Here is a 23,504-nt window from a genome sequence, read left to right as displayed (position 1 = left end):
GAATAGTAACCCTAACTAAGACAATTTGGTACCAGAACAGTGAGGTATTGCTGTGACAGACCTGATAATGTTTTGGGGAGGACTATGGAAGGACTTTGGACTGTTGGGCCAGAAGAGTCATTGAGCGTTAAGAGCTCAGTGAGTTGTTCCATGGGAGCTTGGAAGGTAAGAACATTGAGAGCAGTACAGAAGATGGAGGCCTGGCTTGTGACATTGCAGAGGTAACCAAAGACTCTACCAAGACTTTGTGTAACGAATCTATGACATCTGGTCAGCTGGAACTGAAGAATCAGCTATGATTATGAAAAGACCAGAACCACTAAAGTAAAACCTTTGTGTTACTAGGACAATTGATGCTGGTCAGCTGGGGTAGAATGCATCTGTAAGAATCAGCTGTGATTAAGAAGAGACCAGCATTGTGGAGGTGAAATCTTTTGGAAAGTGTTCCCTGAGAGTCAGCACACAGGAACTGTGTTCCAGACATGGACAAGATTGTACCTTGCACTGGCAGTCGAACTTGGTAGTTTAAGAGTCAACCAGGTGGTACTGGTTTTGAAGGCATGAAGGAGTCATGGAGAGCAGCTGAGGCTTGGTACTGTGAAAGGCCAGGAGAGGCCATTGCTGAAGGTGCAGCCTCAGTAGCAGGTGAAGACCCAGGACTGAAGGGCTCATGCAGAGAAGTTGAGAGCCTATGAGAGGCTATTGGTGAAAGTGCAGCCGAGTTGCAGCAGAAGACCCCAGCCTTTTGGAGATGCCAGTGCCATGGGAAGACCACCAGGAAGAGCAGCAGCAGTGGAGTGCAGCCTGCCCGAACTTAGAAGACGAACTGCGTGTGCTGCAGAAGGCAGAGCTGGAGAGGTGACCCAAGTCCATGGAGGAACCCAGAAGATCATGCGCAAATTCCAGACACTGGATATTGAGTTATATTGTTGGATTTTGGTCTTGCTTGGTTCAGATTGTGACTGTACCCTGGTTCTTCCCTCTTGAGAAGGTATTTAATTTAATTTTGATTTTTACAGGAGCCCACAGCTGAAAGACTTTGAACTTTTAAAAGGTATTTTGGATCTTTAGAGATTGGATATTTTAAAGAGACTTTAGTTTTACTGTATTTGAATTTGTAAATACTGTGAAACTTTTAAAGTTAGTTTTATATTGTGATATTAATATTAATGTGCCATCTTGGGGATGAGAAAGAAAAGGTTCTAATTGAAAAGTGATGTTTGTGTGTCAAGTTGACATGGGTCAATACTGGCTAGTTTTATGTCAACTTGACACAAGCCAGAGTCCTCAGAGAGGGGAGAGACTAGATTGGGAATGCATCTGTAAGGCTGGGCTGTAGGCAAGCCTGTAGTGCATTTTCTTAGTGATTGATGGGGGAGGGCCCAGCCTATTGTGGGTAGAGCCACCCTGGGCTGGTGGTCCTGGGTTCTACAGGAGAGCAGGCTGAGCAAACCATGAGGAGCAAGCCAGTAAACAGCACTCCTCCATGGCCTCTGCATCAGCTCCTGCCTCCAGCTGTGATGTGGAAGCATAAGCTAAATAAACCCTTTTCTCCCCTGTTGTAGAGTATTATTTGAAGGTGTGTTACTTTTGTTTATGTTGCATTTGTTTAACTCTGTGAAGCTGTGCTACTGTGCCTGTCTAAAACACCTGATGGTCTAATAAAGATCTGAATGGCCAATAGCAAGGCAGGAGAAAGGATAGGCGGGGCTGGCAGGCAGCGAGAATATATAAAAGGAGAAATCTGGGAGGAGGGAGGAAAAAAGAGATGGAGGTGTGAATGGAGAAGCAGCCAGGGAAGGAGGAGAACTCCAGGGCCCAGCCACCCAGCTACACATCCAAGCCACGAACGGAGTAAGAATAAGATTTACAGAAGTAAGAGAATGGGAAAAGCCCAGAGACAAAAGTTAGTCAGGATAATTTAAAGATAAGAAAATCTGGCAAGGAACAAGCCAAGCTAAGGCCAGGCATTCATAAGTAAGAATAAGCCTCTGTGTGTGATTTATTTGGGAGCTGGTTGGCAAGGTAGCCCCTCAAAAGAAGCAACACCACCAGCACCACTCCCCAGGTTTCTTTGGTCATGTGTTTCATCATAGCAGTAGCAACCCTAAGACAGTAGTGCTTCTGTTACTCTCCAGCCCTTTGCCTCTTGCACTTTATCAATGAACCTGTTTTCTTAAAATAGGATTAGATGTACATTCTCCTTCTGCTATTTTTCTTCATTTCATTTTCCCTGTAATTTAAATGTTATATAACAAATTATTTTTTTCTGTTTTTTGAGACATGGTTTCTCTGTGTAACACTGGCTGTCATGGAACTCACTCTGTAGATCAGGCTGGCCTCGAACCCAGAGATCCACCTGCCTCTGCCTCCCAAGTGCTGAGATTAAAGGTATGTGTCACCACTGCTCAGCTAATAAACTATTTTCTTACAGCTGAACCTAGAGATTCATAATAATAATAATAATTGCACTATGAATTATTAAGTATAATGCTAAAGGCTGGGGATATAGCTTAGAAAAGCACTGGTTTATCATGCATGAAGCACTGGATTTGATCAGAATTTATAGTTCCCCATACATTTAAAATTCATTACAGTATTTTTTATAATCCACTCTTATTAGTATATGTTTTATTTATTCAAGTCCGACAAGAATCTATGTTCACATGGTTTCTGCACATGCTCTCTACTACTATTACTCTTCATTCCTTCCTAGGTTTATAAACTTCTTTCCAGTACTTTCCTTCTGCTTAAATGCCATCCTTTAGAATTTTTCAGTATACATCTTCTGCCAATTCTATTAGTAAAAAACTTTAAGGGATAATGTGGTATCTACAAATACTTATTTCACCTTTACTGTTAAAAGTATTTTTTGCTGAATGTAAGATTCTAAATTACTGGGCATGGACTTTCACCAGCTTGAGTGTGTTACTCCATTCCCCCTTTGCTGCTTCCATGAAGAACCTGCCTGTGCAGCTTCTCTCTAGGGGCAATCTGCATGTGGGCAGCTGCTCTCAGATCCATCTTCCATCCTGAGGACCTCCACAAGCGGCTAGGAGTTGTTCTTACTGTCACTTCTGCTTTGTTAAGGGCTTCTTTAGTTCAAATTCAGTGTCATCTTGGTTCTTGGAAGTTTTTCTCTCTGGACCTTTTCAAAGACTGCATCGTTCCCATTTTCTCTGGTCTTCCAGGCATACGTCTGCTAGGGCCTGCCATCAAATGTCTAAGTCTCTTAGCTGTTTCTACACTCCCCTTCTCATCATGCTTTTGTTACTTTTATTCTGACCAACCTTCCAGGTCCCTTAGTCTGTGTTTTGCATTATCAAATTTGCTAATTTGTTATCTTATTTTTCAGTCTTATAATTTCATATTTGATACTTTTTCAAATCTGCTACACTCCTCTTATAATTCAGTTATTTTCCAACATTTTCAATCTGGTCTTTTTTAAATACATTTTTATTATTTTTAATCTATGTATACGTGTGTAAGTGTGTACAGGTGCTTGTGTAGGTCAACAGTGTCAGATCCCCTTGGAGCTGAGTTACAGGCAGTAGTGAGCTGCCTGATGTGGGTGCTGAGAATTGAACTCAGAGCCTCTGGAAGAGTAGTACATGCTCTTAACTACTGAGCCCTCAACATGGTCTTTTAAGTACTTGAACAAATTAAGCCAAGGATGGTAGTGTACACCTTAATCCCAGGGCTCAGGAGGCTAAGGAAGGTGGATCTTAAGTTTGTTTGTAGGTTTTTAAGTTTCACCTGACGAAGCCAATGTCTGTAGAATCTGAAAGGCCTATTTTTTCATTTCTGCTGCTCCTGAAAATGCTTTTGTTGTTGTTTGAGACAGGATCTCATTATGTATCCCTGGCTGGCCTGAAACTTTTAAATAGACCAAGTTGGCCTGGAACTCTCACACACACTTGCTTCTGCCCCCTAAGTAGTAGAATTAAAGGCATATATGCCTTTAATTCCATGCTTGGTTGGAATTATTTTTAACATTTTATATGTATGGGTAGTTTGCCTTCATGTATGTCTGTGTACCACTTGTAGGCCTTGTACCCATGGATGCTGGAAGAGGAGTAACAGAAAGTTGTGAGTTACCGTATGGGTGCTGGGAATCGAACCTGGGTCCTATGGAAGAACAGCCAGTGGGCCTAACTGCTGAGCCATCTCCAGCCCCTGGAAATTCGTTTTTAAAAAATCCGATTTCTGCCGGGCGGTGGTGGCGCACGCCTTTAATCCCAGCACTCGGGAGGCAGAGGCAGGCGGATCTCTGTGAGTTCGAGGCCAGCCTGGTCTACAAAGTGAGTTCCAGGAAAGGCGCAAAATTACACAGAGAAACCCTGTCTTTGAAAACCAAAAAAAAAAAAAAAAAAAAAAAAAAAAAAAAAAAAAAAAAATCCGATTTCTGTTGTTGTTATTGCACATGTGTGTGTACTGGGGAGGTTTGTGTCATAGTGTAAACGTATAGGGCAGAGAACAACTCTGTGGAGTTGGTTCTCTCCTGCCTTGATGTGGCTTCTGGGGATCAGATCTGGGATGACAGGCTTATGCAGCAAGCCCCTTGACCCACTGAGCCATCTTGCCAGCCCTGTTTCTGGGAACCCTTCCTCTTCCTCATCCTGTTGTATCTCCTCATCTGCCTGGTGGTTTTGGCTGTCGGCCATATACTGTATTGACAGACTGCTCCTTAAGATCTTACACGCTGTTATTTTACAGGGATACAGTCAAGTGTCAAAGGCTAAAATGATGAAAAGATAGTATATTTCCTTCTAGTTTATCCTTGCTCTTGCAGATTCGCCCTTCAAGGTCCCAAATTAATGAGTAGAAACTTATGATCATGTACATCCTCCTTGGGAAGTCCTAAAACCCATTTATTTATGTTTTTAGCTTAGCTACACAAGGCTATAAAAATTGCTCTTAAACTTTTTACCCCCTCCTTTGAAATTTATGAGTGTTCTAAAGAAAGAAATAGTCTCAAACACTGGTTCAACTGTGTTTCTGTATTTTTCTGTTCTCATCTTGTAATTCTTTTCTATCTTGTCTGCTTTCATATGGATTTAAAATTATTCAAGCCAGGTGGTGGTGGCGGCGGCGAACGCCTTTAATCCTAGCGCTTGGGAGGCAGAGGCAGATAGATCTCTGAATTTGAGGCCAGCCTGGTCTACAGAGTTCCAGAATGGCCAGGGCTACACAGAAAAACTGTTTTAAAAAAACAAAAACAATTAGCTTTTCTAGCTGTCTTAACAGGAGGGCTGAAGTAGAAATCCTTAGGTTATATGACTTATTTAAAACCCAAGTTTTGAGACAGTGAGATGGGCTCAGTGGGTAAGGGTTCTTGCCACAAAGCTGGACTGAGTCAGAGCCCCAGAAACCACCTGGTGAGAAGAGGGCGCCAACTGCACACTGTGCAGTCTGGGTGTAGAAGTCAGAGAGCAACTTGTGGGAACTACTTCTTGTCTGCCATGTGGGTCCTGGGGATGGCACTCAGGTCATCAGGCCTTTACCAGCAAGCCACCTCACCAGCCCAAGAAATTTTTCTTAACACATAGCTTTGGTGATATTTTGCTTGTGATCTAACAAATAAAGCTTGCCTGAAGCTCAGAGTGTGGAGCTAAGCCACTAGTTAGCCACACAAAGGCCAGGCAGTGGTGGCACATACCTTTGATCTCAGCACTTGGGATCTCACGCCTTTAATCCAAGCACTAGAGAAGTGGAGACAGGAAATGATATGGCTGGGCAGAGAGAGGAATATAGGGTGGTGGTGGTGGGGAACAGGAGCTCAGTCTTTTGGGCTGAGGAGTTGGTGAGATAAGAGGTGGCTGTGGCTTGTTCCTTTGTCTCTCTGATCTTTCAGGATTTACCCCATATCTGGCTCCGGGTTTTTAAGACCAATTAGGATTCGTGCTACATATATCATAGAACTTATAATCATTTCCATTTCTATTTAGATTTGCATATAAACTTAATTAGATTTTTTTATTTTTTACATATTTCACCTTCCCTAACTTAAGTTCTTTTTAAATCTTCTAAACTTCCTCAAAAGATCTGGCTCCACTCAACAATCTCTGATCCAAAAAAGAAACTCACACAAGCTGTACTCCATCTGCTCACAACCTTCCATGTAGAATCTAATAAAAATATGTTTGGGAATCTCCTCTAGATTTCCAATGGGAGCTATGCATTCTATACCATCCTATATTTTATATGTAATAGTTAAGTGAACTGTCTTGGCACAGGTCTGCAAAGAATGTGAACTGGAGGTTTGTGATCATGTGACACTGTATTTCCAGAATCTTCCATATCCTCAGAAAAGTTAGAGCCTGCCTTTCAGATCAAACCACTGAAAACATACTAGACGTACCTGGCTACAAATTAATTTAAACAATATATCTAAAGGCAACAAACTAATCCACAGTGTCAGAACTCAGGGAAAAAAAAAGCAAGGAGTTACACATATAACCAATGTTACTATACAAAGACACAATACAAAGATCTCTTACACACCAATATGAGAAGAAGCAAAACATGAATATATTCCACTAGAACTAGTAATATATAAACTGATATTCACAAAACAGAGTAAATATGGTCAATAAACACAAGCAATGTGTTTGTTAGTTATCATAAAGTATAAATTTTAATAAAATGTTATGTTGGGGCCAAAAAAGAACAAATTAAAAATTAGGGCTGGGGATATGGATCAGTGGTAAATGCTGGCCAAGTTTGCACAATGTCTGGATTCTAGCCTTGGCACTTCGAGTGTGCATGCGAGTGAGCGTGCATATGTGTGTGTGTGTGTGTGTGTGTGAAAACTGTTACAGAAAAATAGTACTAGAAAAGGCATGTGAACTGTATCACACACAGAGATACAAATTGTCTTTTAAAAGGCTATCTGAGCCGGGCGGTGGTGGCGCACGCCTTTAATCCCAGCACTCGGGAGGCAGAGCCAGGCGGATCTCTGTGAGTTCGAGGCCAGCCTGGGCTACCAAGTGAGTACCAGGAAAGGCGCAAAGCTACACAGAGAAACCCTGTCTCGAAAAACCAAAAAAAAAAAAAAAAAAAAAAAAAGGCTATCTGTATCACATTAAGCTTTAAGTACTAACTGATATATATATATGCAATTTCTAGACATTTAACCTATAAAGAAGAAAATGTTACTCTCAGGTTTTCTTTTTTTTTTTTTTTTTTGGTTTTTCGAGACAGGGTTTCTCTGTGTAGCTTTGCGCCTTTTCCTGGAACTCACTTGGTAGCCCAGGCTGGCCTCGAACTCACAGAGATCCGCCTGGCTCTGCCTCCCGAGTGCTGAGATTAAAGGCGTGCGCCACCACCGCCCGGCAGTCTCAGGTTTTCTAATATTGCATTACTTCCTCCACAGCATATATCAGTATTTGCATTATGTTTATTCCTTGTTTGTCTTCCTTATATTACAATACGTTTATTGAGAACAAAGGCATAAACAGTATTTGACACACATCAAGCATATAACAAAGACTGATTGTTGATAGAATGCATGATGATTTATCTGTAAGAATTTGAATTTTTTTTCCTGTGACAAGGTTTGTCTCTGTGGCCCTGGCTGTCATTCAACTTGCTCTGAAGACCAGGCTACTACCTCCCGATTGCTGAGATTAAAGGCGTGCACCACCACCGCCTGGCAAAAAATTGTAGCAGTTTTAAAAGCTCAAGTTGAGGAGGAAAAAAATCTAATATCCAGCAGCATGTGTTCGGCTAGCACAATGAATGATGAACATGGACAACTATGTAACCATGAGAAACTAGACTACAAAGGAAAATGAGAAATAGATATGAAGATATGATACCATCATGTCACCTCATTTTTATAAGTAACAAAAATGAAAAAAGAAAAAAATCTATGCAAAGACAAAGTTTGCACAGAGATACTAGCAGATATCTGAGGTGGCAGAATAATAGTGACTATTTTCTTCCTATTTATGGTTTCCTACAGTTATCAAACTTTTTCTACAATGAACATAATTCTTTTCCAGTAAGACCAAAAAAATTTCAAAATAAATGAAATCGCAATCAGAGCTCATTAGTTTCTAGTTTGAATAAGAAGTTTACCTTCTGCTTCATCATCTGAAACCAGTTCATCATCAGAGCATATGTTGAGAATATTGACCAGCATCTCTGTGACTGTATGACAAAGTAATGCAGAATGGACACAGTCAATCGGGCACTTTCAAAGGTGCATAAATAAAAATACATTCAGGAAACACTGACAGAAATGACGTATCATATTATAATAGCTACAAAAGTAGCATTAAAAGTAGACCATCAGGTTCAGAAGAACTTATGTCCACACTTGTCCTGGTTAGATGAGAACTGAGAATTCTATCACAGAATTACTTGATTTTATTAGATGGCTGTTCAGTACCTTTGGCTCAAGTATGCACAGAAAAATTTCTTCCCATTTTACAAAGAAGTTACAACAGGCCTACATCCAACAGAGTTGTTTTAGGTTTGCACTGCTCACTTGGGTCACTGTTTCATGCTGGTACTGTGCACTTGTGCGGCAGTGTTTTATGTCTGCTGTGCACTTGTGTAGTGCACATAAAACTAAGACAACAAATCCTGTCTAAATTTCTTTAGCACTGACGATTCATAAAGAAATAGGATAGTGGCCATATTAATATCTTGATCACAGAGGACAGTTGCTTTAAATTGATATTTCAGATAAGAAAAGCATAATAGATTACTATTTCAGAACAGTTTAATGTCATTTAAAAATCTCTGTGGAGGGCTCAGTGGATCAAAGTGTTCCTGTGTAAATCTGGTGACCCGAGTTCAATCTTTGAGATGCGTGTGAAGGTGGAAGGAGAGAGTCAACTCCACGAGTTGTCCTCTGCCCTCTACACAAAATCTTTGTAGAGAACAAACAAAATTAGCACACACTTCTGATAAACTTTGGGAATGTAAAGGTGTCTCATGGCTGGTCAGGAAAGAGCTGGTGGTGTTCAGTTGCACACTGGGATTCTCTTACCTTTTTCTCCAACGAAAGGCAAAGACCATGTGAAAACATCCATGAAATTTGGGAGCCAGTAGGGGTGTGGAGAACAGTTAAATTGCCTGATGTTCATGACATTGTTTTCATATTTCAACACTGCAGCTAAAAAATAAAAAGTAAGCCGTGAGCACAGAAAACCACGGCATAGCAGCGTGTGCTCTGTCCAGCTGTGAACTGCTCACAGGTTTTTCAATAACTTATTTTCCATTTGTAAATTCAGGACAGGTCAGGACAGCTTGACAAGTTTAAAGAATTTTGCAGGGGTCATTCTCTTAGGGATTATCACAAGGGACAAAGTTACCTGAGGAGTTCACATGATTAAAGCATGGAAGACAATCTGCTCTGAAACACCAAAGGTTTTCTGTACATGAGCTATTAAATAAACTTCCCATAATTTCCATTTACTGGCCAAACAGCTGTAATCACAGCTTCCCTCTAAGTGCAAATATCACCCATTGCATGGACATAGACTATTTAGCTAGTCATGAGCCACAGCCAAAGTTTCTCATTAACTCTCCAGAATTAATTGGTCAATTCACAGTGGGGAGCTATAAAATGGGAAACCTGGAGCAATTTATAATCAATGTTTAAGGGTAGAGTATATAATCTCTCTTCACAGTGGATTTAAAAAATACCAGTTTCTGCTGGGTAGTGGCAGTGCACACATTTGATCCTAGTACTTAGGAGGCAGAGGCAGGCAGATTTCTGTGAATTGGAGGCCAGCCTGGTCCACAAAGTGAGTTCTAGGACAGCCTGGAACTGTCACACACAGAAACCCTGTCTTGAAAAACCCAAAACATAAAACAAACAACAAAAAACCCCAACAAAACAAAACAACCAGTTTCTTCAATTCTCAGTATTCTGAGATGCCTATAAACCGTTAACAGCAATCATGTCATATAGGCGAATGCCTACTTGTGCCAATCTGACTTTCTGTATATTTTTTGTTTTGTTTTTAATGAACTCTGGCAGAATTTTATTAGAGAAAGACTTTCCTGGTTTACTTTTCACCAATCTGTTCTGGCATACTTCTAATAACATCAGAATCATCTGAGTCAATGATAGCCAGTGTGCATACTCTGTAGTATTTCCTGCACCCTGTGACCAATTCAATAGCCTTGCCACTTTAGTCATGGATACCAATTTTGGCTAACATGGCATAGTATTCTATTTCAGGTTTTCTTGGGCTGGGCAGCTGTTGGTGAGGATAACCAATTTCACTTTGCCCTGTCTGATCATCTTCAGAGTCTGTCTGTCCCAGCACATACTTTCTACTTTTCATAACAAGTTGAAGCCTAGAGGCCATCAACTCCAGACACTTTTTTTTTATATATGGTTTTTCAAGACAGGATTTCTCTGTATAGCCTTGGCTGTTCTGGAATTTACTCTGTAGACTAGGTGGGCCGCAAACTCACAGAGATCTGCCTGCCTCTGCCTCTGGAGTGCTGGGATTAAAGGTGTGCAGCACCACCACTTGGCTAGAGACTTTTTTGTCTTTGCAGCCACCATCTTCCTGCCTCAGGTGAGGGACAACCCCCAACCAAGAGCAACTGCCAAGACAGCTGGGGAAAGCTGAGAAAGGCTTCTTTATAGTTTTAAGAGTTGTTTATTCTGCATCACCTGTGCTGTAGTTTATACTATTCTTTCAATTATTCTTTTTTGTTTGGTTGCTTTTTTGGGTGGTGTTTTTTAGATGTGAGCTCTCTCCCTCTTTCTCTCTCCTTCTCTCTCCCTATAGCTCTGGCTGTCTGGAGCTCACTATGTAGACCAGGCTGGCCCAAACTCAGAGATCTACCTGCCTCCTGCCTCCTCCACACAGGAGCCCACGCAAATGAACGAACACACACACACACACACACACACACACACACACACACACACGAAAATTAATAAATAAATGTAAGACATATTTTTAAAGAGTGTCAAACTCACTTCTAATTAGAAATGCAAATCAAAACAGTATTTTTCATCAGTGAAATTATAAGGAAAAGGTATATGAAGGCCAGGCTAGGGTGGCCCACACCCTTAATCCCAGCACTTGGGAGGCAGAGGCAAGCAGATCTCTGAGTTCGAGGCCAGCATGGTCTACAGAGTGAGTTCCAGGACAACCAGGGATACTCAGAGAAATCCTGTCAAGAAGAAAAAACAAAAACAAAAAACACCAAATGGGGAGCCAGGTATAATGGTAGATGTCTAAATCCCAGCACGGAGGAGGCCAAACCAGGATGGTGAGTTTGAGGCTGGCCTGGGCTGTACAGTGAGACCCCATTTTAAAATACCAAACAAACAAACAAAGTATCGCCAAATGGTGACTTTTTTTTTTAGGTAATATTAGCTTATGCTAACTGTTCTAACATAACTCTGAAGTTATTTATTAGTTTTACATTTTGACTCAGTCATTATCATCTACTTTGATCACTATATGCTAAAGATCCAATCTCTTAGGAGATGAAGGCCAGGCAGCAGCTTATACTCTAAATTTATGGACTTTTGTTCCAATAAGATCTCTTCATCTAGATATGGTAGTGCATGCCTATAACCCTATCACTTGGGAGACTGAAGCATGAAGACCCCAAGTTCAAAGCCAACCTGGCTTACATAGCAAAACCCTGTCTTAAAACAAAACAAGAAGGGGGGTGGGAGGGGGGATGAGAGAGGGAGAAGTGTCAAGATCTGGAGAGGCAGAGCAGAGTCAGAAAAGGAGACTGAAGCGAAGGTCTTTCCCAAGCTACACACATGCTTTACCAGAGCCACATCCCTTACCCCAGACCTTTTTATCTGACTGAAATTTTGTATTTAAAAATAGGTGTTCAGAGCCGGGCCGGTGGTGGCACACGCCTTTAATCCCAGCACTCGGGAGGCCAGCCTGGTCTACAGTGCGAGATCCAGAAAAGGCACAAAGCTACACAGAGAAACCCTGTCTCGGAAAAAAAAAAAAAAAAATAGGTGTTCAGGATATAGCCCAGTGGTAGGGTGAGTGCTTCCCAAACACAAGGTCTTGGGTTGTGGTGATATATTGTGTACCCTAATAAAATTTGCCTGAAGATCAGAGAACAGAACAAGCCACTGGATTAAACAGAGGTCAGGCAGTGGTGGCACATGCCTTTAATCCTAGCACTCGGGAGACAGAGGCAGAGATCCATCTGGATCTCTGTAAGTTCAAAACCACCCTGGACTACATGAGATTGACTCAGTCTAGGAGAGAAACAGAGCCAGGCAGTGGTGGCACACGCCTTTAATCCCAGCACTCGGGAGGCCAGCCTGGTCTACAGTGCGAGATCCAGAAAAGGCACAAAGCTACACAGAGAAACCCTGTCTCGGAAAAAAAAAAAATAGGTGTTCAGGATATAGCCCAGTGGTAGGGTGAGTGCTTCCCAAACACAAGGTCTTGGGTTGTGGTGATATATTGTGTACCCTAATAAAATTTGCCTGAAGATCAGAGAACAGAACAAGCCACTGGATTAAACAGAGGTCAGGCAGTGGTGGCACATGCCTTTAATCCTAGCACTCGGGAGACAGAGGCAGAGATCCATCTGGATCTCTGTAAGTTCAAAACCACCCTGGACTACATGAGATTGACTCAGTCTAGGAGAGAAACAGAGCCAGGCAGTGGTGGCACACGCCTTTAATCCCAGTACTTGGGAAGCACACACACCTTTAATCCCAGCATTAGGAAAGAAGTGAGATGGCTGGGCAGAGAAAGGTATATGAGGCGTGAGGAGACAGGAACAAAAGGCTTTTCAGCTGGAGAGGCATTCAGTCAGAGGATTCGTGGAGTTGGTGAGGTGAGACGTGGCAGTGGCTTGTTCCTTTGTCCCTCTGATCTTTCAGCATTTACCCCAATATCTGGCTCCAGGATTTTTATTAAAAGACCATTTAGCAATTCGTGTTACATTGGGCTCAATCCACAGAATCAAAAAATAAAAATAAGTAAATGAACACACTAATAAAAATAAAATGCAAAATTAAACTAGAGCTCACAGTTACTAACAAATTCACATTCAAATATTGTTGAGTTTCGTTACCTTTATTGTTATAAACATCGAGGTAATTAGGAGCAGAGAAAATCGTAATGAGTGATGGAAAGCCCGTTGATTGGCTCTTCCTGTACATTCGGTACCTGGAAAAGAGATGAGAGCTCATGCATCTTTACACTCTTCAGGGGTATGTCAAAGTTTTAATGCAGCTTACCCAGCATCCTGGGCTTCATGGGCTCTGATTATTGATAATAAACTGTTGTTCTGTAAAAATTCACAAACTGCAGGGTAACTGAAAAAGAAAATGAGAACACATAAGTCCAGAATTACAGCAGTTATGTTTTAATAGGAATAAAGGAAAAACTCAACCACAGAGTCTTAAGATTATAGATACTACAGACTATTGAATTTTTTAAGATTTATTTTATGTGTATGAGAGTTTTGCCTGCTTGTATGTATGTAAGCCACATGAGAGCCCAGTGCCTGCAAAGGCCAAAGGAAGGTGGTAGATCCCCTGGAGCTGGAGTTACAATTATGACCCCCAAGTGGGTGCTGGGAACTGAACCCAGGTCTCTGGAAGAACAGTTAGTGCCTTTAACCACAGAGCCATGTCTCTAACACCACCACTGAACTTTTATTAAGAGCTCAGAAACCAGTGATTTCTATTTCAATAATAAATATTACTATTAAACCTGAAGATGATGCCATAGAATCAGTTTCTCCATCTTTTCATTTATTTTATCTTAACACTAATGATACAACTTTAATACTAATGATACAATCAAAACTTTTCTTGGTATTTTGATATGAAAACATACAACAGCATGGTGCATGTATGTGTATACAGTAAGTGCTACCAAATGAGTGCATGACTTTCTTCCATCATCAAAGCTTTAGAAAAGTGAAAGAATCTACTTATAGCTTTATATGTAATAGCAATGCCAAGATAATACTATGCATGGCTATTTGAGGAGTAGATATAAATATTATAGACCACCATGTTATGTATATGAATGCTCTACTTGCATGTATGCCTGCATGACAGAAGAGGGCATGGGATCCCACTACAGATAGTTGTGAGCCTCCATGAGGTTGCTGGGAATTGAACTCAGGACCTCTGGAAGAGCAGCCAGCTCTCTTAACCACTGAGCCATCTCTTCAGCCCTAGACCACCATATTCTAATGATATCTGCATATACTCCCAAAACAGTCTTAATATTTTTACTTTTCTGGATAACAAATAGGAAGAACTAGAGAATATAAAATTATTTTGAGATTGTGTAAATGTTAATTACTTACCTTTTTTTTAAAAATGTTTGTTTCTTGAATTGGGACAGTGCTTGCCTAGCATGCACAAAGTCCTGGGTTCAACCCCCTGGACCATATACTAGGGATGCTACACACACTTGTGATCCTAGTACTTGGAGGGGGAAAGAGAAGAATCATAAGTTCAGGTCATCTTTTCCTGCATAGCAAGTTTGAGACCAGTTTGGGATACACGGGATTCTGTCTAAAAAAGAAGGGGGGGCAACTTTGCTTTTCACTATGCTCAATGGAAATGTCTAATTTTCAGATCAAATTTGTCACCATCACAGAACAAGAAGTCCCTGCTCTTGACTGGGACAATGAACATAATCATTCACAGACTATGGAGTGGGTTTATGGAGGCCCTAGGGATGAGGTAGGAGGTTGTAAAATCTTGGTGAAGCCTAAGACCAAGGAGTCATGCCATGAGTTCCTAAGGGCTATATGGACTCTAAGATTCCTAGGAGCCTTTAGCCACAGTATTTTCATGAATCACTTACGTGTTTCAGATGTTCCTCCTGCATAAGGACCGTTTATGGAAATACACTATAGAATCATTAACACTGAACTCATGGTCAGTAATACAACTCACACCTAACAACTCTAGCACAGACCCATTTTCTCTGTAAGTTACCTCACAGCCCGAGTGTGCTCACAAACACTGGACAGCACTTTGGCACTGTGTTTGAGTACCACTGTCAACACTAAAATAAATGGCTGATAGTGCAAAAACAGTGATAGAATGCAAGAGAGTTCAGTGATTCAGGCTGGAGAGAGTTCAGTGATTAAGAGCACCTCCTGCACTTGCAGAAAACCTGGATTTGGTCCTCAGTACCCACATCCATAATTCCAGTTCCAGTGATCTGATACCCTCTTCTGGCCTCCATGGACACCAGACAGACATGGTGCACAAACATATATGTGAGCAAAACACTCATACACATAAAACAAAAGAAAGGAAGATTTGGAAAAAAAAAGTCAGAGCATGACTTCTAACTTCATCTGCACACCTGTCCATGGGGTGACTCAGACATTGTCTGTTGTTCTGCATAGTGTATGTCCATGAATGCTTGTAAGAGCTCTGTGGGGACGGACTGGGTAACCCCAGTGAGTGTGGGGATTCACTGCAATCCCCATCCCCAAGCTAAGTTTTAGAAGGAGGATTTCTGAGTGGAAGGCCTATGTATTGTAAGAGGTGCTGGGAAGTAACCACAGGAACTGTACCAAATGACATTCTGCCAACAATGCTAAGTTCTTAAGCAATGTCAAAAGAAGGAAAAGTTAAATCGTTTCACTAAGTAAGTCACTAGAAAGGCTAGCAGAGAAGAATACAAAAAGATTATTTTAAAAACGTTTAAAGGCAAATAAATTAAAGTTTCTTTTGTATATGTTTACTTCATTTAGTTATTGTATTATCTTAGCCAATCAGCAAGTGTTTTAGTGAACAAAATAAATGCATTATTTGTCATAATAAAACACTGGAATTAAAAATAATTTACATTTCAAACTTCCCTATTTTCTTTTCTTTCTTTCTTTTTTTTTTTTTTTTCTGCTTGGCAAACCACACCAAAATGTCACATGTGAGCTTTAGGACAACAGCCAACTTCCAGGAAATGTCCTAGGCTTAGATCACAGTGTCCTGTTCATTTTTTATTTTTGTCTATACCAGAAATTCCAAAAGCCGGAGAGCTTTTCAATATATAATATGATCCCCTGACCCCTCCCCCCCCCTCTCTTTTGAGATAGGATTTCTCTATGTAACTCTTGGCTGGCATGGCACTCACTATGTAGATCAGGCTGGCCTCTAAATCACAGAGATCTGCATGTCTCTGTCTCTCAAGCACTGGGATTAAAGGTGTATACTATCATGCCTGCTCACTGTCTACAGATGCTCAGTGGTAAAGAGCACTTTTCCTCTTATAGAGAACCCAGGTTCAGTTTGCAGTCCCCACAGGTGGCTCATAATCATCTGTAACTCCAGCTCCAGGGGATCCAATGCCTTCTTGTCTCCGCAGGAACCAGGCACACATGTGGTTCACACACACAGACACAGACACAGACACAGACACAGACACACACACACACACACACACACACACACACAGAGGAAAAACACCCGCATACATAAAAAGAAATAAAACCTTTAGGTAGTGTCTAGATGATAATTAGGAACAAATAATAGATCATTTACAGATGATAACATCAAGACACTGGAAGGCAGCTGTGTTCACTATACTACACTTAGAAATACTATACTACTAAGAAAACATTAAGTTTTCTGCTTTTAAGGAATTGAACAAGTGCTTGCCCAGCATGTGTGAGGTCCTAGGTTTGATCTCCAGCACCAAAAGGGAAGAAAAGAAGGAAAGAAGGGGGGTATAGAAAAAAAGAGAGAGAGAGAGAAATAAGAGCAGAGTGATTGAGATTAAACAGAAATCTCTATACTTCATGTTTAAGATCTGAACCACTTAAGAATAATTTCATAAAACTGGGTGTGGTAGCACACGCCTTTAATCCCAGTACTCAAGAAGCAGAGGCAGGTGGATCTCTGAGTTCAAAGCCAGCCTGGTCTACAGAGCAAGTTCCAGGATAGCCAAGGCTATACAGAGAAATCCTGCCTCCAAAAACAAAACAAAACAAAACAAAAAACAAAAAAACAAAAACAAAACAAAACAAAAAACAAAAAACAAAAACCAGGGTTGAAGAGATGATTCCGTGGTTGAGAACACTTGCTGCTCTTTCAGAGGACCTGGGTTCAATTCTTAGTACTCACCTGGCTGGCAGCTCCACAACTCCAGTTCTAGGGATCTAATTCCCTCTTCTGACCTGTAGGGTACCAGGCACACAGGAAGTACACAGACAGACATGCAGGCTCAGCACTTATACACAAAAAATAATCATTTCCTAAGACAGATCACAGGGGGCTGGAAAAGGGCTCAGGGGTTAAGAGTGTATCCTCCTCTTGGAGAAGACCCAAGTTTAGTTCCCAGCACCCACAATTGGTGGTTACGTCTCTAGCCTCCCTCTATGGCATCTGCACTCATGTACATATACCCACAGACATACACACACACATAATTAAACATAGTAAAAATAAGGCTTAAACCTAACACCCCAGTTTGTTCCACGGCTTCTCCTCTGAGGACCAGCTTACCTGAAGAAGTAGGAGCAGCCTCGGACAGTGTTGTGGGTATAGTGCTCCAGGGTCTTCTCACTGCCATACTCCTCTGAGGGATCAGACCAAAGCAGGTCACACACTGGTCCAAAAGCAGGAGGTTCAGTAAACCTATCTAACTAGAAGACACACAAGAGCCAAAGGGGGAAACAAATCAGGAAAGCAAAAGGGTTCTTGGAAGCAGGCACGTCAAAGTCCCCTTCCACTACAGAAATGTGTGAAAGATGAGGCAGTGGGCCGGAAGGATGGGCCTGGGAGCCAACGGTGTTCTGTAGTAGAGGTTTGTCAGGTTCCTATCCTGTCACTGAGAACCCTGCAGAAAGGGCCTTTCCTTCTGTGCTACTCTGGTCAGCATTCTTCCAACTCAACTGTGGAATCAGCCACCACAGACTCTAAGAGACTGATCGGAAGTTAATCTCAGTTGTCTATGGGAAACAGCGTTACAGGAAAGCTTGGCAGTCAGTCTTCCACTGCTTACTTTATTCCAATGGAGATGTTTTCTTTACTAAAGGCTTTTCATTCTTTCAATTCGATGCAGTGGCAACACTTTAATATTTATTATTAACTTACATTTTTAGTCACAGCTGCTTTAACTAAAAATAAAAAAAAACAATCAAAGAATATAACTACTTAGGTTTTGAACAGACTGGAATATCTGAGAGTCAAGAAGAGGGCTTCTGCTGCGTGAGAGGGGAGCTTTTTTTTATCACAATTGACTCATAAATGTTCAACACAAATCTACGAACGGAGAAAGGCTAGATGCTTAAAAGCCAGCAGAAAAGCCAGCACACAGTGGACCTCTTCCTGGGGAGACTGCTGTGGGCTCAGGGCCATCTTGGTTTGTATCTCTCCGTGGGAACCGAGAGAATGAGAGAGTCGGGAGGCACCATGAGCAGCAGCGCAAGTGGACATGGCTGCTCCTCTTTCCTCAACCAGGAGACACAGAATCCTGGAAATAATCACGGTGTAAGGAAAATGGAGCAATCAACCCCTACCATTTAGGATGTTCAAGTCAATGCATTCAGAGCTGGCAGGGCTCGGAGGACTTCTTCACATTTCCTCATTTTACAAAGACAATGTACTCAAAGGTTAAGGGACCTGGCGAAGGACGCTTTCACGCTTCTTGCACACTGGAACGTAATTTAAAGTTTTCAAGCTGGGCATGGTGGCGTATGTTGAATAATTCTGGCATTTTAGTGGATGAAGCAGGAGAATTGTTTAAGACTACCCTGGGCTTTACAGAGAGACCCTGGTTAAAATACATAAATTTCATATGCATTTAAAATACATGAGTTTCAAAGTTATAGATTAAGAATAGTATACTTTTAGTCATTAAGATTTAATTTCGCCGGGCGGTGGTGGCGCACACCTTTAATCCCAGCACTCGGGAGGCAGAGCCAGGCGGATCTCTGTGAGTTCGAGGCCAGCCTGGGCTACCAAGTGAGTTCCAGGAGAGGCACAAAGCTACACAGAGAAACCCTGTCTCGAAAAACCAAAAAAAAAAAAAAAAAAAAGTTTAATTTCAAGGCCAGGTGGTGGTGGTGGCAGCGCATGCCCTTAATCTCAGCACAGAGACAGAGGCTGGTGGATTTCTGAGTTAAAGGCCAGCCTGGTCTACAAAGTGAGTTCCAGGACAGGCAGGGCTACACAGAGAAACCTTGTCTCAAAAAACAAGACAAAAGTTTTAATTTTAAAAAGAGAAAGAAGTGAGAAATATATGTATCTCAAGTGTTACTAACAGCTATCCAACAATGACAAGATCGTGAGTAAGTTCGGTTTTTCTACTTCTCATTGTCTTTTCTTTTAATTTTAGCTATTATTATATGTTATATATAATATATAATTGGCTGGGATAAAGAACAAAAATTTAACAGCAGACTCTGTGAAAACAACAAAAGGTTACTTACTTTCCTTATGTCATCTAAAGAAGTAATTTCAGGTGACATTCCTCCGTGTACACAGAGAAACTGCTGGTTTAAGAGAGCAGCGAGAGGAAGACAGTCGAATGTATTCATACACGCTTCGTACACCTGCTCTGAATACTTAATCCGACCTACCAAAAGAGGACAAAGTCAAAGAACGAACAGTGTCATGCCTAGAAGACCTGTGTCGGAAGGTGAAGCCAGCTTAGAAGCCACTGGTTTCAGGCAAGTCTAAAGGTCCCATTCACGAGAAGATGTCTTTCAAGAGTTGCAGACAAGGCTAACAGAACTTCCTTCCCTTTCTAAAGACAAGTATTTCCTTAGATTAACTTTCTAGCTCTGTTGCCCTGGAAACCTGAAAACACAGCTGGCAATTATTAGGCAGCATCATATTACCTGGAGGGAAGCTATGGCTTTGGGCTTCTCTGAGGGTCCTTCCAGGATCCTCAAATTCTGCCAGCAAAGCTTTTACAGAGGAAGCCTGGTAGTTGTGATCCATGGGACTTCTAAGATAGAGTGGGTCCCTGCCCCACCTCATGTGGAACTGTCCCCACAGTACTGAAAACTATTTCTGTATCAAAAACCTTTCTGTTCATTTTGTTCTATTCTTTTTAAAAGATTTATTACTTTTATGTGTATGAATGTTTTGCCCATGTGTATGCACACGTATGTACACACAGGAGCATTGTGAGCTGCTATGTAGGTGCTGGGAACTGAACCTCGGCCCTCTACAAGAACAGCTTTAGCCACTGAGTCATTTCTCAAGTCCCTTCTTTTTTACTCGTTACTTTAAAGATGTGTAAGTAAATTATTATTATTATTATTATTATTATTATTATTATTATTATTATTATAGTTTATGTAAAAAAAAAATGTTTGGATTGCCGGGTGGCGGTGGCATACACCTTTAATCTCAGCGCTCAGGAGGCAGAGGCAGGTGGATCTCTGTGAGTTCAAGGCCAGCCTGGTCTACAGAGTGAGCTCCAGGACAGGCACCAAAGCTACACAGAGAAACCCTGTCTCAAAAAACAAAAACAACAACAAAAAAATGTTTGGATTATTGAACTGTTTTGTATTTTTTACTTCATTATTTTGTTGTTGTTGTTTTGAGACAGAATTTCTCTATAGTCTTGGCTATCCTGGAACTCTCTCTGTAAACCAGGCTGTCCTCTAACTCAGAGGTTCACCTGCCTCTGCCTCCTGAGTGCTGAGATTAAAGGTGAGTCTTAATCTGGGCCAGAGTCAGTGACTAGATAAGAGAAAGAGAAGAGATCCCTAAAGGAAAGTGTAAACCATGGACTACTTCAAGTGAGAAGGCCTTCCATTCATGAAAATCCGGGTTTTCTCTTTGTGGCAAATACTGTGTGATTAGGGTTTGGCCTTAAGGGAATCTGTGGGTTCTTTTCACACTTTATCACAATGGCAGATAAACCTTTTATTTTATAGCATACGCTACTTTAATATGAGCTTGGGGTTTGTAAGAACCATGTTTTGTACCTTTTTTTTTTTCCTTTTTAAAGACAGGGTTTCTCTGTGTAGCCCTGGCTGTCCTGGAACTCATTCTGTAGACCAGGCTGGCCTCAAACTCAGAGAGATCCTCCTGCTTCTGCCTCCTAAGTGCTGAGATTAAAGGAGTGTGCCACCACAGCCCAGCACTAATTTTATACATTCTTATAGTTACATCCTTATTTTGCTATTTCAAAAGTAGATCCAGATGTCTTACTTCGCTATTTCAAAAGTAGATCCAGATGTAAATATAACATCTGTTCAAAATAAAAGCAAACAAAAAAATCTTTAATATATGGTCAGTGTTGGACATTTTCTCCTGAAAATCCAAAGGCAGACTCCCTTTGTTACCAACATCAATAGAAATTCCTTTAAATAAAAGAGTCCTAACCCTGCCTATAGGTTAAGAGTTGAAGTGGAATAGTCCTCCATGCTCCACACCACCATCCAGTACCCAAACCTTGCCTTTCACAGTACTCCACGCTGCACACCACCATCCAGTACTGACACCTTGCCTTTCACAGTACTCCACGCTGCACACCACCATCCAGTACCGACACCTTGCCTTTCACAGTACTCCACGCTGCACACCATCATCCAGTACCGACACCTTGCCTTTCACAGTACTCCATGCTGTACACCACCATCCAGTACCGACACCTTGCCTTTCATAGTACTCCACGCTGCACACCACCATCCAGTACCCACACCTTGCCTTTCACAGTACTCCACGCTCCACACCACCATTCAGGACCGACACCTTGCCTTTCACAGTACTCCACGCTGCACACCATCATCCAGTACCGACACCTTGCCTTTCACAGTACTCCATGCTGTACACCACCATCCAGTACCGACACCTTGCCTTTCATAGTACTCCACGCTGCACACCACCATCCAGTACCCACACCTTGCCTTTCACAGTACTCCACGCTCCACACCACCATTCAGGACCGACACCTTGCCTTTCACAGTACTCCACGCTCCACACCACCATCCAGTACTGACACCTTGCCTTTCACAGTACTCCACGCTCCACACCACCATCCAGTACCGACACCTTGCCTTTCACAGTGCTCCATGCTGCACACCACCATCCAGTACTGACACCTTGCTTTTCATCCTAACAATGACTTGGAAAAAGCCCTTAGCTTACTTCCAAACAGATGCCAGATCTGGGGAGAGCCATTCTGTAAATTAAAACAGGAGGTCAAAAGCCAAATTAGGGGAAAAGAAATTCATGGTGCATTAGTATGTGAGTAAAATAGGTGGTCATATGTTATCTTTTTCTCCCCCTAAGGGATTAGACAGGAGATAGTATCTATAATCCTATTTTGCCATATTTTCCTAATTTTCTCTAATGAATACATATCTATAGATGTATAGTGAGTATACATATGTATAGTGACCACAGTACCTATCAGTGAGCTAATCTCCTGATCCAGCACGGTGGTCAGATAAATGATCTGTAACCTAACTCTCTCAGTTTGGACCTCAGATCTGTTAGCTTTAAGCTTGGAACCTTGGGAGAATGTCTTTATTTTATGTGCTTTGGTTTTCCCAACTATATAATGGGAATGATAACCCCTACAAGGCATGATGCTGTGAGGATTAAAGTGCACTCAGATGTGTGTAAAGTGTAGTCACGCCTGGCACACAGTGGTTGTAACTGAGTGTTAACCGATCATCTTCACAGAATCCCTAGGAAGGAGATACCCTTTCTATGTTCACTTAAAAGCTGATGAAGGCAGCTGGAGGTGGTTCAGCTGTTAAGAGCACTAGATGACTTGCCAATAAACCAGGGTTCAGTCCTCACCATCCACATGCTAGTTCACAACTGTCTGTAACTCCAGGTTGATGAAATAGCTCTGGGGTCAGATGCCATTTCAAACAGTACAATTAGCTCTAACATCACACGGCACCCGACAAGTGACAAAGAACAGGTGATCTACGCACTGAAAAGAAGTTCTAGGAGGAGGCGTGGCTGTAGGAAAGAAATTGAATGTCGAGATTCACGGGCAAGAAGACACAAACATGTTTCACTGTGTGAAAAGGAAGGGACACTGGGGCTTGAGGACAGCTCAGCAGTAAAAGCACTCAGTGCTCTTCCAGAGGACCTGGGCTCAGTTCCCAGCACCCACATGCTGATTCACAACCATCTAGAACTCCAGTTTCAGGATATCGGATGCCCTCTTCTGGCCTCTGAGAGCACCGGGCATGTATGTGGTGCACAGACATACATACAAATACATGTATAAATACAAACACAATTAAATAAAAGGGAAGGGAACTGGGCTCAGTGGCCAGAACTGCAAGCTTATCAGTGGCATAACTCAAACATGTTCATGTTCTTAAGCATCCTCACAAACTCTTCCTAATCAGAGTATAGGAATTGGAACCCATGGCCTTAAAAATGCTAGGCAAGTGTCTACCAAATGGTTACCTCCCTATCCTGTGAATTTTCAACATGGGATCTTGCCATGAAGCTTAGGCTGGCCTAGAACCAGCAGCCTCCTGAGCTCTGGGATTACTGACATGTGCCACTGTGTACAACATTATTTTTCAGTTTAAATTAAACAGAATCTAAATACCCA

General features: G+C 41.7%; 1 protein-coding gene across 4 annotated transcripts in view; it reads right to left on the bottom strand.

Moving 5' to 3' along the window:
• Ppp3cc (protein phosphatase 3 catalytic subunit gamma) overlaps nucleotides 1-23,504 on the bottom strand; it is a 73,858-nt gene that overhangs the window by 11,853 nt on the left and 38,501 nt on the right. For all 4 annotated transcript variants that reach the window (XM_052732828.1, XM_052732830.1, XM_052732829.1 and 1 more), the window contains 6 exons: nucleotides 19,390-19,535; nucleotides 17,462-17,601; nucleotides 13,217-13,294; nucleotides 13,051-13,145; nucleotides 9,002-9,127; nucleotides 8,083-8,154 (listed from right to left, as the gene is read on the bottom strand). In XM_052732828.1, the coding sequence (XP_052588788.1) occupies nucleotides 8,083-8,154; nucleotides 9,002-9,127; nucleotides 13,051-13,145; nucleotides 13,217-13,294; nucleotides 17,462-17,601; nucleotides 19,390-19,535 (657 nt within the window). The remainder of the gene's footprint in view (nucleotides 1-8,082; nucleotides 8,155-9,001; nucleotides 9,128-13,050; nucleotides 13,146-13,216; nucleotides 13,295-17,461; nucleotides 17,602-19,389; nucleotides 19,536-23,504) is intronic.

Source organism: Peromyscus californicus, unplaced genomic scaffold (assembly GCF_007827085.1).
Source record: "Peromyscus californicus insignis strain IS unplaced genomic scaffold, ASM782708v3 Scaffold_12__1_contigs__length_115047231, whole genome shotgun sequence".
NCBI lineage: Eukaryota > Metazoa > Chordata > Mammalia > Rodentia > Cricetidae > Peromyscus > Peromyscus californicus.
This window is presented reverse-complemented; position numbering and strand designations above follow the sequence as displayed.